General features: G+C 41.0%; 3 protein-coding genes across 11 annotated transcripts in view; all 3 read right to left on the reverse strand.

Annotated features, from left to right (window-relative positions):
- The window catches only part of LOC101615472 (protocadherin alpha-C2), a 313,953-nt gene that overhangs the window by 223,620 nt on the left and 75,387 nt on the right, over positions 1 to 14,946 (reverse strand). Inside the window, exon 1 of one of the 9 annotated variants that reach the window (XM_045132059.1) lies at positions 1,724 to 4,265. The exons of 6 other annotated variants lie outside the window; for them this stretch is intronic. In XM_045132059.1, coding sequence (XP_044987994.1) covers positions 1,724 to 4,195 — 2,472 coding nt within the window. In that variant the 5' untranslated portion in view covers positions 4,196 to 4,265. Of the gene's footprint in view, positions 1 to 1,723; positions 4,266 to 14,946 lie in introns of those variants that run through there. 2 more of the 9 variants (XM_045132058.1, XM_045132060.1) reach the window with 2 other exon arrangements.
- LOC123454033 (protocadherin alpha-8-like) overlaps positions 1 to 14,946 on the reverse strand; it is a 210,716-nt gene that overhangs the window by 185,734 nt on the left and 10,036 nt on the right.
- The window catches only part of LOC101596839 (protocadherin alpha-5), a 239,654-nt gene that overhangs the window by 185,733 nt on the left and 38,975 nt on the right, over positions 1 to 14,946 (reverse strand).

The following is a 14,946-nucleotide window of genomic DNA, read 5'->3' on the forward strand; positions in this document are numbered from 1 at the left end:
AAAACACATATGGCACAGTCAAAGTGATCAGCAATTTTTCCATTAAACTAATCCTAGGCCAGGGCCTAGTTCCAGGCTTTAAATGCCACATTTACTTACAAAAAGATGTACTGGGGAAAAATAAGGTTTTAAAGATGATTTTCAAAAGGGCTGGGAGGATGCCTACTGGTTACAGAAGCTTCCTTGCAAAGCCTGCAGGCCCCAGTACAATTCACCAGCTATCCGCATATAGGTGTATGAGCATTCGTTTGCAGTTTCAAAAGACCCTGACATGCTCCTACACACACAGACACACACACATATGGAGAAAGAGGTATAAATGAAAACTTTTAAATGATTTTCAAATGTATTATATTTTCTTTTTTTAATTTTATATATGTAATTTTTAATATAGGTATTTATTTGACAGAAAGAGGGAGAGAGAGAGAATGGGCATGCCAGGGTCTCCAGCCAGTGCATGCACCACCATTTTGCATCTGGCTAACATGGGTTCAGGGGAATCAAACCTGGGTCATTTGGCTTTGCAGGCTAAGCCATCCCTATAGCCCAAATGTTTCTAGTTTCAAATATGATCCTCAAAATATGTTCCTCAGAGTCAGTAAGCTAATAGTGGAATATAAGCAAAAAACAATACTGATAAATGTAGTGATTGTGAAAGATTATTGGATAGCATGTAAACAAATAAGAAACATATTCTTTTAGAAAGTTAATAATGTACACTAGCACCAGGACCAATACTCTGAAGTAAAAAATGAAACCTTAAAATGTTTCAATTAATACATACAACAAGAATTCTTTTCTGCTAATTTGCCAGCCTAACTTACAGCATTACTAAGAGACAAGTGTAAGAACTGAATATTGAATATCTACTACTCCATTTCAGTATTTTAAATTCATTTTTATTTACTTATGAAAGAGAGAGAGAGAACAGGCATACCAGGGTCTCTAGCCACTGCAAACAAACTCCAGATGCATGTGCTGCCATGTGTATCTGCCTTACATGGGACCTAGAGAATCCACCAAGGTCCTTAGGCTTTGCAAGCAAGTGCCTTAACTGCTAAGCCGTCTCTCCAGCCCCCATTTCAGTTTTTGTATACTATGTAATCTATACATAAGAAGCAATAACAAAAAAAATCACGTGATGGGGTGGTAATGTGATGGAGAATGGAATTTCAAAGGGGCAAGTGTGGGGGGTGAGGAGGGAGGGAATTACCATGGGATTTTTTTTATAATCATGGAAAATGCAAATAAAAATTTAAAAAATAAAAATATATATATATCACATTCTCGTTGAGGAAAAGAAAATGATCACTTCAGATTTTTGTCAATTTAATTATGCCTGCCGAAGGAAAAGATAAATTAAAAAAGACTTTAAACACTAATCTTACAAACATTTGTAATATGAGTGGGCAAGAAAATAACTTAGCCTCTGTGTACCCTAAGTACAATAGTTCTACTGAAAAAATGTGTTAAAAATAAAATTATATTAAATTTTGAAGTACAAACAAAAAGTATACACGTTTAAAAAAATTTAAAAACTATACACATTAAGGACAGACAACATAAAATGACCTTATCAAATACATTACATTACAAAGAATTACTAGAAAATTTGGACATATAATCAGAAGAAAAGAGTATTCTAGAATATATATTGTATAACACAAGATGTAGAAAATATTTTCCACGAAGTAAAGTGTGAAAATAAAGAGTAATAACCCACCTTGTCAGACTCGTCCCCTGCAATAGACTGACTTTCCATTCCAAGGCCTGCCACTGGACATGGAGGAAGACTGGGACTGAAGGCCATGAGGTCCGCCTTAGGTGGGCCCTCCCCAGAGCACACCCTGTGCCTCCTCTGCTGCGAGTACGACCAGCTGCCCACCGCGCTGGAGCACACCAGCACCGGCTTGCCAGGCCCGCACGCGCCCTCCGTGGGCGACGCCGCCGAGCACCGCAGCGCCACGTACAGCAGCAGCGTGAGCACCAGCAGGCTGGACACCGCGCAGATGGCCACGATCAGGTACACGTTCACGTCCAGCAGCGACGCCTCCGGGCCGGCGGCGTCCACCAAGGCCCGCGAGCGCGACGGCGCCTTGGGCGCCTGACCACTGTCCACCAGGGACAGCAGCACGGTGGCGGTGGCCGTCAGCGCGGGCTCGCCGTGGTCCTTCACCAGCACCAGCAGGCGCTGTCGCGGCGCGTCCGCCTCGTCCAGGGCGCGCGTGGTGCTGATCTCGCCCGTGTACAGCCCCACGCGGAACGGGCTGCGCGCGCCGCCCGCCTCCGGCTGCAGCTCGTAGGACAGCCACGCGTTGTAGCCAGAGTCAGCGTCCACCGCGCGCACCTTCGTCACCACGTGGCCCGCGCCCACTGAGCGCCACAGCAGCTGGCTCACGCCCGCAGCCTGCACCCCCGCCTCGGGCCCCAGCAGCGCGGGCGCGTTGTCGTTGTCGTCCAGCACGAACACCTGCAGCGTCACCTGCCCGTCCAGGGCGGGCTCGCCCGCGTCGCGCGCGCTCACCTGGAAGCGCAGCAGCTCCAGCTCCTCGTGGTCCAGGGGCTGCAGCGCGTGCACCCGGCCGCTCTGCGCGTGCACGGACACGTAGCTCGACAGCGCGCGCTCGCCCACGCGCCGCTCCACCAGCGAGTAGGTCACGCGCGCGTTCTCCTGCGCGTCCGCGTCCGTGGCCGACACCGTGAAGATGTGCGCGCCCGGCGGGTTGTTCTCCTTCACGAACACCGTGTGCTCGGCCTGCGCGAAAGCGGGAGCGTTGTCGTTCACGTCCGCCACCTCCACCGACACGCTGGCCGTGGCCCACAGCGCCGGCGCGCCTCCGTCCCTGGCGGTCACCACCACCTCGTAGCCGGGGGTGGTCTCGCGGTCCAAGGCGCTGTCCAGCACCAGCGAGTAGTAGTTCTTGAAGGTGGACACCAGCCTGAAGGGGACGTGGGGCGTCAGGGAGCAGGTCACCTGCCCGTTCCCTCCAGAGTCGCGGTCAGACACGCTGATCAGGGCGATGACGGTGCCCACCTGAGCATCTTCTTTCACGGAGAGAGACAAAGACGTAACAATGATCTCTGGTGAATTATCATTCTCATCCAGGATTTCCACTAGAACAGTGCAGTGACCTGCCATGGGTGGATTTCCTTTATCTGTAACATCTACGTGAATTTCATAGTTGTTGCTTTCTTCAAAATCAATGTTGTCATTTACTTTTACTTCTCCAGTCTTTTCATTTATTAGAAATTTCCTTCTTATGACTGGAGGGACCAAAGAGCTAAATGAATACTCCAGTTCCCTGTTTATTCCTTCATCTGTGTCTGAAGCATTAAGCCAAATTACTAACGTTTGGTTCACTTGATTTTCATACATCTTCACTTCATAAACGGGTCTGTCAAATACAGGAGCATTATCGTTAGCATCCAACACCAGGATCAACAGAGAAACTGATCCAGTAAATTCAGGTTTTCCTCCATCCGTTGCAGTTAGTAACAAATTTAGCCGAGGATTTTCTTCTCGATCTAGCAGTTTTCGCAGAACAAGCACAGGAGATTTACTTTTGTCTTTTTTGCTTATAACATCAAGAACGAAAAACTCATTTGAACTAAGTTTGTAAGTAAGCATTGAGTTCTCCCCAACATCTGCATCACATGCTCCTTCTAGTGGAAACCGAGAGTCAAGCAGTCTAGATTCGGGTACTAAAATCTTTTGTTCTGTTACAGAGAACACCGGCGGGTTGTCGTTAATGTCCCTCACCTCCACCTCCACGTGGAAAACCTGCAGCGGCCTGTCCACGATCACCTCCAGGTGGATACCACACTCCGCGCTCCGCCCGCACAGCTCCTCGCGGTCGATCCGAGAATTCACAAACAAAATGCCATTCTGCACATTCACCTCCAGAAGGTCCCCGCGCTCCTTGGACGCCACCCGGAACAGGCGCGGCACCAGCTCCGCCAGCTCCAGCCCCAGGTCCTGCGCGATGCGGCCCACGAAGGTGCCGTGTTTGGCCTCCTCGGGAACCGAGTAGTGGAGCTGGCCGCTCCCTGTCCCCCAGGCGGCGAGCAGCAGACAGGAGAGCAGCAGACCCCAGGATCCAGGCCCTGCCAACCTGAAGGTCGCCACTGCACCTCTATCTTGTTTTACAGATCCATCGTTATGCCATTTATTTCCTATTCGGTTTCCTGGTTTCATTTTTTTTAAAGAAATGGCAGAAATCTCCGGATATAGCTTCTTCCTAGTACTTGAGAATCAAGGGATTGATTCTTTGTTCCTAAGCGACATATTTTGTGGACGACAGCGACATCCAGTGGCTAACTGTATATACTTCTATGAGTTGAACTTTTCATTCATTCCTATCTCTTTTTTTCTATTTTCCGAGATCCTTATCTCTATGGATTCTCAAAGCTTCATATCACAGCTCTTCGGTCTATAGTTGTGTTTGCTGAGGATCCATGCACACGTTTTTCTTTAACATAAAGCCACATTGACATAACTCCCTTTTTAATGACATGATTATCAGTAGGTAAAATTCAATTTTAAAAATGAACTTAATATTTACATACTACTAAGTATTCTGGTATTTTCTTGTAACTATCATATGGGAAATGCCGATTCCTTCAGTTTCTAATACTGAACTCACTTATCTCTAGTGTTATTTCAAGATTAAATAAACTATTGTGACAGTAATTTCAACACACTAATTCCAATTGTCTGTGAGGTATTTGTGATGGCCAGTCATCACTGGAATGCAAACAGATCTCCAGCTTCAGAATCAACCATTTGTTCAGTTCCATTTTTATGAACTTTCCTAACACCATGTAACTTTGATTTGACAAACAAGCAGCCTCTCTGTCATTCGCTTCCTACATTCATAACATTGTTATAATGTTAATATCTTGTATATGCGCATGCACATGTGTGCAGATTATGGTATATCAAATGTGTAGCGTGCTACTTTAAGAATATGTGCATCATGAATAAGAATTATTCTCAGACCACAATTTGGTCAGATTTTCTTTCAGGATGCTCAAAACCAAATGTAACTCCTCAGAAAAATTTATTTCTAGGGAGTACTGTCACTCTCCAATATCTACATTATGGTTACTACTCAATTGTTTTCTTTAAGAAAACAAGTTAGTTACATCAGAATAAATTTAATTTTATGATAATTTTATGATATCTCTCATAGATAAAAGGAACTTTGGTTATCATTTAAAATATGTGACTAATATTTTCACAATATGCTACAAGCAAGTCTTTTTATGTTTTGTTTTGTTTTGTTTTGTTTTGTTTCCAAACTTGGGTAATCTTTGATACAGTTGTCAAAGCTGTGTCTATCAACACATTTTACTTTGAATTAAGACTTATACTAAAGTTGGGCTGGAGAGATGGCTTAGCGGTTAAGTGCTTGCCTGTGAAGCCTAAGGACCCCGGTTCGAGGCTCGCTTCCCCAGGTCCCACGTTAGCCAGATGCACAAGGGGGCACACGCGTCTGGAGTTCGTTTGCAGAGGCTGGAAGCCCTGGCGTGCCCATTCTCTCTCTCTTCCTCTATCTGTCTTACTCTCATTGTCTGTCGCTCTCAAATAAATAAATAAATAAAAATTTAAAAAAAAAAGACTTATACTAAAGCCAGGCATGGTGGTGCACGCCATTAATATCAGCACTCAGGAAGCAGTAGGAGGATCACCGTGAGTTTGAGGCCACGCTGAGACTACATAGAGAATTCCAGGTCACCCTGAGCTTAAGTGAGACCCTACCTCGAAAAACAAAAAAACAAAAAAACAAAAAAAAAAGACTTATGCTATAGGACTAGGGAAATGGATCAGTGTTTAAAGCACTGACTTGCAAAGCCTGATGGCCTTGGTTTCATTCTTCCAGTACCTATGTAAAGCCAGGTTACAAAGTGGTGCATGTGTGTAGAGTTCATTTGCTGTGGCAAGATTGATACCTTAAAACACTTTGGGATTTGCACTTATTTTTAAATTCCATGCACCATTTAAGGTTGGGTTCAAATACTTGATCACTGATGTAGACTGAGAGGAGGTACCAATGTCATTTTCCCCCAAGACAACTCTGTATCATGAAGCAAGTATTTTTGAGGATGTACTGTGACTTCCATAATTGTAAAATTTTAAATTTATTCCTTGTAACAAAGTGGCTATATTGATGTAATTTGTAATTCAGCCTCTGATATTAATCTTTTTTTTGGGGGGGGGTGTTTGTGTTCGGGAATCATTCAAGCCCAGGCTGACCTGGAATTCACTATGTAGTCTTGGTCTGGCCACAGACTCACAGTGATCCTCCTACCTATGCCTCCCAAGTGCTGATTAAAGATATGCACTGCTATGCACAGCTATTAATCTTTTTTATTTGTATTTATTTATTTGAGATTAACAGACAGAGAAAGAGGCAGATAGAGAGAGAGAATGGGCACGCCAGGGCCTCCAGCCACTGCAAACGAACTCTTGATGCATGCGCCCCCTTGTGCATCTGGCTAACGCGGGTCCTGGAGAATCGAGTCTCGAACCAGGGTCCTCAGACTTCACAGGCAAGCGCTTAACCGCTAAGCTATCTCTCCAGCCCATAGCTATTAATCTTTTATTATGTGTTCTTATCACATTCAATTTTTTGAGAAGTTAGGGATACACAAGCGATTAATATATGTTTTGGGTTCATTCAGAATCATGAGCAAGAGATCCAGAAAAGTTGAGACTGAAGGCTAAGAAATTTAACATAAGGTGGTGATATCATAGAACACAATTTGTTATTTTGATTAGTAGCTGATATTGTATCCTTCTGTAGTAGCATTACTCAATTCAATCCAGAATCATGAATCTATAAAGAAGCTCCTTTATGCCAGCTCTTCCAAAAGTATAGGTTTATCTGATATGAATTACAAAAATATAGCTTGAACTGAACATACAATTCACAGAACCACCAATCTGAACCTTGGAAATGACAGTGCAGAAATATAAAATGTAGGAACATAAAAGGTGCACAACCTCATGTCCAGATTTCTGTATTATGAAAGGAATATTGAGGAAAAAGTAAATTCTCATCTAAGGTAGGAGAAATTTTTAACATCCAAACTTTCAATATCAAGAAAATTCAAAAGATTAAATTTTCTCATTGCAAAATTTATCACTAAACCCAAACAACCTAATTTCTCTGTTGAAACACCATTTGAAGAAAAGGCATATCTGTGAGGAAGCATTTTCTCAAATGTAAGAAAACAAATAAACTACATACAAATTCTGATTGTAAAAAACAGTATTAATCAACATTTTCTTATGATTCATATTGACACTAATTTAGGGTCTTATTTTATACAAATCAAAGTGAGGGTCACATTTACACTTTTTGGTGTGATTAGATTTCTAAGTATAGAAATGATCTTCCAGGATTTACTGGTCACTATTTATTGATGTAATGGGTACTAAATGGTGTGCCAAACAACCAAATATAAATAGTCTCCATTCAGACAATTACAGAGGAGAGCAAAGGTTTAATTATGACCAATGGAATCAGATCAAAACACAATGTAAAATGTAGAACTGGATGAATGTTGGAATGCTCTCATTGCTTAATAAAGAACTAACAAGACCTGGTATTATGCCTAATGGTTATCAACTGCTGTAACAACATAATATCTATCAGAAATCCAGTGCTACTCATCACAGGTTCTAATTATAACCAAATCAACAATTAAGAAATGTTTCCCAGGGACTTCCAGTTAAGATGGCAGAGTAGGTACCACGCCAAAGCAGCCTATGGGGAAAAAGACCAAAAAACTCAGCAAAATACACACTTTTACTATAAAGTGAGGTGTATAGGAAATTGAAAAGAGAGTGGAGAAGTAGAAGAGATCCAGAGCATCCAGAGCCCGCACAGGCCGGCAAAAGGGGCCCCAGCAGGTCCACTGACTGCAGCATCAGAAGCGCACGAGAAAGCCTCCAGGCTCAGCTCCAGTTGCAGGAAAAGCCAGGTGAGGGGAGCTTCCACTCACACCAGAGTTCTCTGCAACTCAAGAAACATGAAGGGAGAGCGGCAGTGAAAAACGGAGGAGCAGATCACAAGGTAGAAGAACATGTGGAACAGCAAGAGAACTAGAGCAGCATCAGCTAACTCCCCTCCCCCACTGCCTGTGCCCAGCTCCAGAGAACAGAGCAGTGTCCCTGACCAGCCACGCCAACTTGAGCCAACAGCAGGACTCAAGCAGGAACAGAGTCCCGCAGCAACATCAGCGGCTCAGGCACCGGCAAAAGGGGCCCCAGCAGCAGCGAATCCAGTAGTGGCAGATTCAATGGCAGCAGTAGCAGATCCATCAGCAGCAGGTTAAGCGGCAGCAGCAGCAGCCCCAGCAGCAGCAGCTTAAGCAGTAGCAGTGACAGACCCAGCAGTGGCAGCTGTAGCAACAGTGGTGACAGATCCAGCAGCAGCAGCTTCAGCAGCAGCAGTGGCAGTTCCAGCAGCAGAGGTGCCAATCTGCAGGGCCACAGCGGCCAGGCTCAGTTTTCCCCACAGGAAAAGCCAGTGCCTAGCTCCAGGAATCAGAACAGCAGCCCAGCGACCCAGCCAACAACTTATCTGAGACCAAAATCATCCAAGGTAACTGGGATTGCACCAGGGAAGGGTCTCACATGGTCACAAGCTGACTTGGAACCCTCAACAGACCAGAAATCTTAACCTCTTTGTTGATAGAGGATCTGGTTGTTATAATAACTACTCTTACATAAATATTCGGTACTGTTTTGATTGTATGTGTACAGTGTTTAGTTAAATTTTAGAATCTACCTGTATTTTATTCCACTCAGCCTACATGAATACTCCCATAGCAGGAAACTCAACCCCTAGGAACACCTTTGTAGATACTCTGAGAGTCTTAAGAGCCACACCTAACACCTTAAGCTCCTACCCTGAAGATATATAACATCAAATCAATTGATACAACCAAGAATACCTAGCTAGCTAGAAAATCCAAGCACTAACTTAATCCAAGATGCAAAAATATATACATTATAACACAAGAAACACTAAAAAGCAAGACAATATAAATCCACCTGAAAGTATTAATGCATCAAAAATGACTACCAGTGAGAATGAGTTAGAGGAAATGCCTGAGAAAGATTTCAAAAGAAGATTGTAAATATGTTCAAAGAATTCAAAGAACAAATCAAAGGAATCAAAGAGAAAATCAAAGGAATCAAAGAGTAAATCAAAGAAGATGCAGGACACCAATTTAATGAAATAAAGAAGGCAATACAAGACATAAATAAGGAAATAGAAATAATAAAGAAAAACCAGTCAGAATTACTAGCAATGAATAACACAGTTAATGAAATAAAAAATCTCTGTAGAAAATCTCACCAGTAGAATAGATGAAGGAGAGGACACAATATCTAAGCTAGGAGACCAGGTGGCAGATCTAATACAGCCCCACAAGAGAAAGGCAAACTTACAGAAAATAATGAGTGGGAATTTCAAGATATTTGGGACACTATGGAAAGATCAAATATAAGAATTCAGGGCATAGTAAAAGGAGAAGAATTCCACTCCAAATGCATAGTAGGTGTCTTCAACAAAATCATAGAAGAAAACTTCCCCCAATTTTGGAAAGAGGTGCAAATGCAGATGCAGGAAGCCTTTAGAACCCCAGCCAGACAAAACTTGGAAAGAACCTCTCCTCACAATATTATAATCAAACTACCAAACACACAAACCAAAGAAAAAATATTGAAAGCAGTTAGAGAAAAAAATCAAGTTACCTACAAAAGCAAGCCCATCAGGATTACAGCAGATTATTCAACACAAACTTAAAAGCCAGAAGGCCTTGGAGTGATATATTCCAAGTTCTGAAAGATAACAACTGTCAACCAAGGTTACTTTATCCTGCAAAGCTATCCAAATAGACAGAGAAATAAGGACGTTCCATGACAAAAGCAGGTTAAAGGAGTATTTGAAGACAAAACCAGCTCTACAGAAAATACTTGATAGAATCCTCCATGCTGAACAAAAGGAAAAGCACACATATAAGGAACCTGGAAAAAACAAGCAATACTCAAACGCTAGGAAACACAAGAGAACACAGGTAGAACTGAAACAAACATAAAAAAAGGCAAACATAAATACACACCTTTCAATAATATCTCTTAATATCAATGGCCTCAATGCCAAAACGAAAAGACATAGGTTTGCAGACTGGGTTAAAAAGCAGGATCCTACAATTTGTTGTCTCCAAGAAACTCACCTTTCTACACAGGACAGACATTATCTTAGGGTTAAAGGTTGGAAAACGGTGTTTCAAGCAAATGGGCCAAGAAAACAAGCAGGGGTTGCTATCCTAATATCTGACAAGGTAGACTTCAGTCCAACGTTAGTCAAGAAAGATAAGGAGGGTCACTTTATATTGACTAAAGGCACACTCCAACAGGAGGACATTACAATCCTAAACATATATGCACCTAACATGGGGGGGTCCCAAATTCCTCAAACAAACACTATTAGAACTAATTTCACAGATAACACCAAACACAGTGGGGGTGGGTGACTTTAACACCCCACTCTCATCAATTGACAGATCATCCCGGGAAAAAATAAACAGAGAAGCATCTGGACTAAATGAGGTCATAGAAGGAATGGACCTAACAGATATGTACAGGACATTTCATCCAAATGCTGCAGAATATACATTCTTTTCAGCAGCACATGGCACATTTTCTAAAATAGAGCATATGTTAGGACACAAAGCAAATCTTAACAAATTCAGGAAAATTGAAATAATTCCTTGCATTCTATCTGACCACAATGGAATTAAACTACAAATCAGTAGCAAGAAAGGCTTTAGAGAATACACAAAATTACGGAAACTAAACTATACACTACTAAATGATGAATGGGTCAATGAAAAAATCAAGAAGGAAATCAAAAAATTTATAAACTCAAACAATAATGAGAACACAACATACCAAAATCTCTGGAACACAATGTAGTCAGTTCTAAGAGGTAAATTTATAGCCATAAGTGCCTATATTAAGAAATTAGAAAGGTCGCAAGTAAATGACTTAATACTTCACCTTAAAGCCTTGGAAAAAGAACAAGGCAAACCAAAAATCAGTAGACAGGAAGAAATAATAAATATTAGGGCAGAAAATAATGAAATAGAAACAAAAAAATCCAAAGAATTAATGAAACAAAGAGTTGGTTCTTTGTAAGGATAAACAAGATTGATAAACCCTTAGCAAATCTGACCAAAAGAAAGAGAGAAGAGACACAAATTAATAAAATCACAGATGAAAAAGGTAACATCACAACAGATTCCAGAGAAATTCAAAGAATCATAGGGACATGCTATAAAAGCATATACTCCACAAAGTATGAAAATCTGAAAGAAATATATGATTTCCTTGATTTATATGACCTACCTATATTAAATCAAGATGAGATTAATCACTTATAGACCTCTAACAAGCATGGAAATCCAAACGGTTATCAATAATCTCCCAACTAAAAACACAGCCCTGGCCCAGATGGATTCACTGCTGAATTTTACCAGACCTTCAAGGAACAGCTAACACCATTGCTTCTTAAGCTTTTCCAGGAAATAGAAAAAGAAGGAATTCTACCAAACTCCTTCTATGAAGCCAGCATCACCCTGATACCAAAACCAGGCAAAGATAGAACAAAAAAAGAAAATTACAGACCAATCTCCCTCATGAACATAGATGCAAAAATTCTCAACAAAATATTGGCAAACAGAATACAAGAATATATCAGAGCCGGGCATGGTGGCGCACGCCTTTAATCCCAGCACTTGGGAAGCAGAGGTAGGAGGATCGCCATGAGTTCAAGGCCACCCTGAGACTACAGAGTTAATTCCAGGTCAGCCTGGACCAGAGTGAGACCCTACCTCAAAAAAAAAAGAAAATAATATATCAGAAAGATCATTCACCCTGACCAAGTAGGCTTTATCCCAGAGATGCAGGGATGGTTCAATATATGCAAATCTATAAATTAATATGTTATATAAATGGGCTGAAGGACAAAAATCACATGATCATCTCATTAAACACAGAGAAAACATTCGACAAAATCCAACATCCCTTCATGATAAAAGTCCTACAGAGACTGGAATAGAAGGAACATATCTCAATATAATAAAAGCTATTTATGACAAGCCTACAGCCAACATATTACTAAATAGGAAAATAATGGAAGCTTTTCCACTAAAATCAAGAGCATGACAAGGGTGTCCACTGTCCCCACTTTTATTTAATATGGTTTTGGAAGTCTTAGCCATAGCAATAAGGCAAGAGACACACATAAAAAGGATACAAATTGGAAAGGAAGAGATCAAGTTATTATTATTTGCAGATGACATGATTCTATACATAAAGGACCCTAAAAACTCTACTAGCAAACTGTTAGAGCTGATAAAAACCTACAGCCATGTAGCAGGATACAAATAAATACACCAAAATCAGTAGCCTTCATATATGCTAACAACAAACACACAGAGGATGAAATCGGAGAATCACTCCCATTCACAATTGCATTTTAAAAAAGTACCTTGGAATAAACCTAACCAAGAAGAATCTCTACAATGAGAACTTTAAAACACTCAAGAGAGAAATTGCAGAAGACACATCCCTTGTTCCTGGATTGGAAGAATCAATATTGTGAAAATGGCAATCTTACCAAAAGCAATCTACACACTTACTGCAATCCCTATCAAAATTCCAAAGACATTCTTCATGGAAATAGAAAAAACAGCCGGGCGTGGTGGCACACGCCTTTAATCCCAGCACTTGGGAGGCAGAGGTAGGAGGATCGCCGTGAGTTCAAGGCCACCCTGAGACTACAGAGTTAATTCCAGGTCAGCCTGGACCAGAGACCCTACCTCGAAACACCAAAAAAAAAAAAAAAGAAAGAAAAGAAAAAAGAAAAAGAAATTGAAAAAACAATCCAAAAATTCATTTGGAATCACAAAAATCCTCGAATATCTAAAATAATACTGAACAACAAAAATAAGGCTGGTGGTAACACCATACCTGATTTTAACCTATACTACAGAGCCATAGTAACAAAAACAGCGTGGTACTGGCACAAAAACAGATATGTAGATCAGTGGAACAGAATAGAGGACCCAGATGTAAGTCCAAGTAGCTATAGCCACCTGATATTCGATAAAAATGCCAAAAATACTCATTGGAGAAGAGACAGCCTCTTCAGCAAATGGTGTTGGGAAAACTGGATATATATATGTAGAAGCATGAAAATAGATTCTTCTCTCTCTCCATGCACAAAATTAAGCCCAAATGGATTAAAGACCTGAAACATCAGACCTGAAACTCTAAAACTGCTAGAGGAAAAAGTAGGGGAACCCCTTCTACATATTGGTCTTGGCAAAGACTTTCTGAATACAGCCCCAATTGCTCAGGCAATAAAACGACAGATTAATCACTGGGACCTCATGAAATTACAAAGATTTTGCACTGCAAAGGACACAGTGAAAAAAGCAAAGAGGCAACCTACAGAATGGGAAAAAAATCTTCACCAGCTATATATCTGATACAGGATCAATATCTAGGATATACAAAGAACTCAAAAAATTAAATAATAAGGAATCAAACAAGCCAATCAAAAAATGGGCTATGGAGTAAATAGAGAGTTCTCGATGGAAGAAATATGAATGTCATATAAGCATCTAAAAAACTGTTCTATGTCAGTAGTCATCAGGGAAATGCACATTAAAACTGCATTGAGATTCCATCTCACTCCTGTCAGATTGGCTACCATCATGAAAACAAATGATCATAAATGTTGGTGGGGATGTGGAAAAAGAAGAACCCTTCTACACTGATGGTGGTAATGCAATCTGGTCAAGCCATTGTGGAAATTAGTGTGGAGGTTCCTAAGACAGCTAAAGATTGATCTACCATATAACCCAGCTATAGCACTCCTAGGCATATATCGTAAGGACTCATCCCATTTCCTTAGAAGTACATGCTCAACCATGTTTATTGCCACTCAATTTATAATAGCTGGGAAATGGAACCAGCCTAGATGTCCCTCAACTGATGAGTGGATAATGAAGATGTGGCACATTTATACAATGGACTTCTACTCAGCGGTAAAGAAAAATGAAGTTATGAAAATGGGTGGATCTGGAAAGGATTATACTAAGTGAGGTAACCCAGGCCCAGAAAGGCAAGCACCACATGTTCTCCCACATATGTGGATCCTAGCTACTGATGTTTGGGCTTCTGTGTGACAAGGAAAAAACTCAGTAGCAGAGGCCAGTAAGTTAAAAAGGAGTTATAAAGGGAAGAGAAAGGAAGGGAGGAGGGTACTTAATAGGTTGGTATAGTATATATGTAACTACAATGATTGAGATGAGGAGGTAATATGATGGAGAATGGAATTTCAAAGGGGAAATTGTGGGGGGAGGGTATTACCAGGAGATATTTTTTATAATCATGGAAAATGTTAATAAAAATTGTGAAAAGAAAAAAATAAATAAATGTTTCCTTAGGGTACAGTTCATGGTTCTTACTTGCAATTGCTGAAACATGAAAATCTGATCCAAGGTTGGATCTTATCTACAATTAAAAAAAAAAAACATGACATAAGGTCTAGAGGAACGGCTTAGAGGTCAGGCATTTCCCTGCAAAAACAAAGAACCCAGATTCAATTCCCCAGGACCCACATTAGCCAGATACACAAGGGGGCACATGCCTCTGAAGTTCGTCTGCAGTGGCAGGAGGCCCTGGAACGTCCCCTCCCCTCCCCCTGCCTTATCTCTCTTTTTCTCTCTCTCTTTCAAATAAATAAGTAAATAATATTTTTTAAAACACATGGCATAATTGTACAGAAAGAAAATGAGCACTTAAATATACTAAGAAGGTAATAAAAAACTCTTCCAGCAAAGGAAATAATATGAATG

Source organism: Jaculus jaculus, chromosome 13 (genome assembly GCF_020740685.1).
Source record: "Jaculus jaculus isolate mJacJac1 chromosome 13, mJacJac1.mat.Y.cur, whole genome shotgun sequence".
In the NCBI taxonomy this organism is placed as follows: Eukaryota; Metazoa; Chordata; class Mammalia; order Rodentia; family Dipodidae; genus Jaculus; species Jaculus jaculus.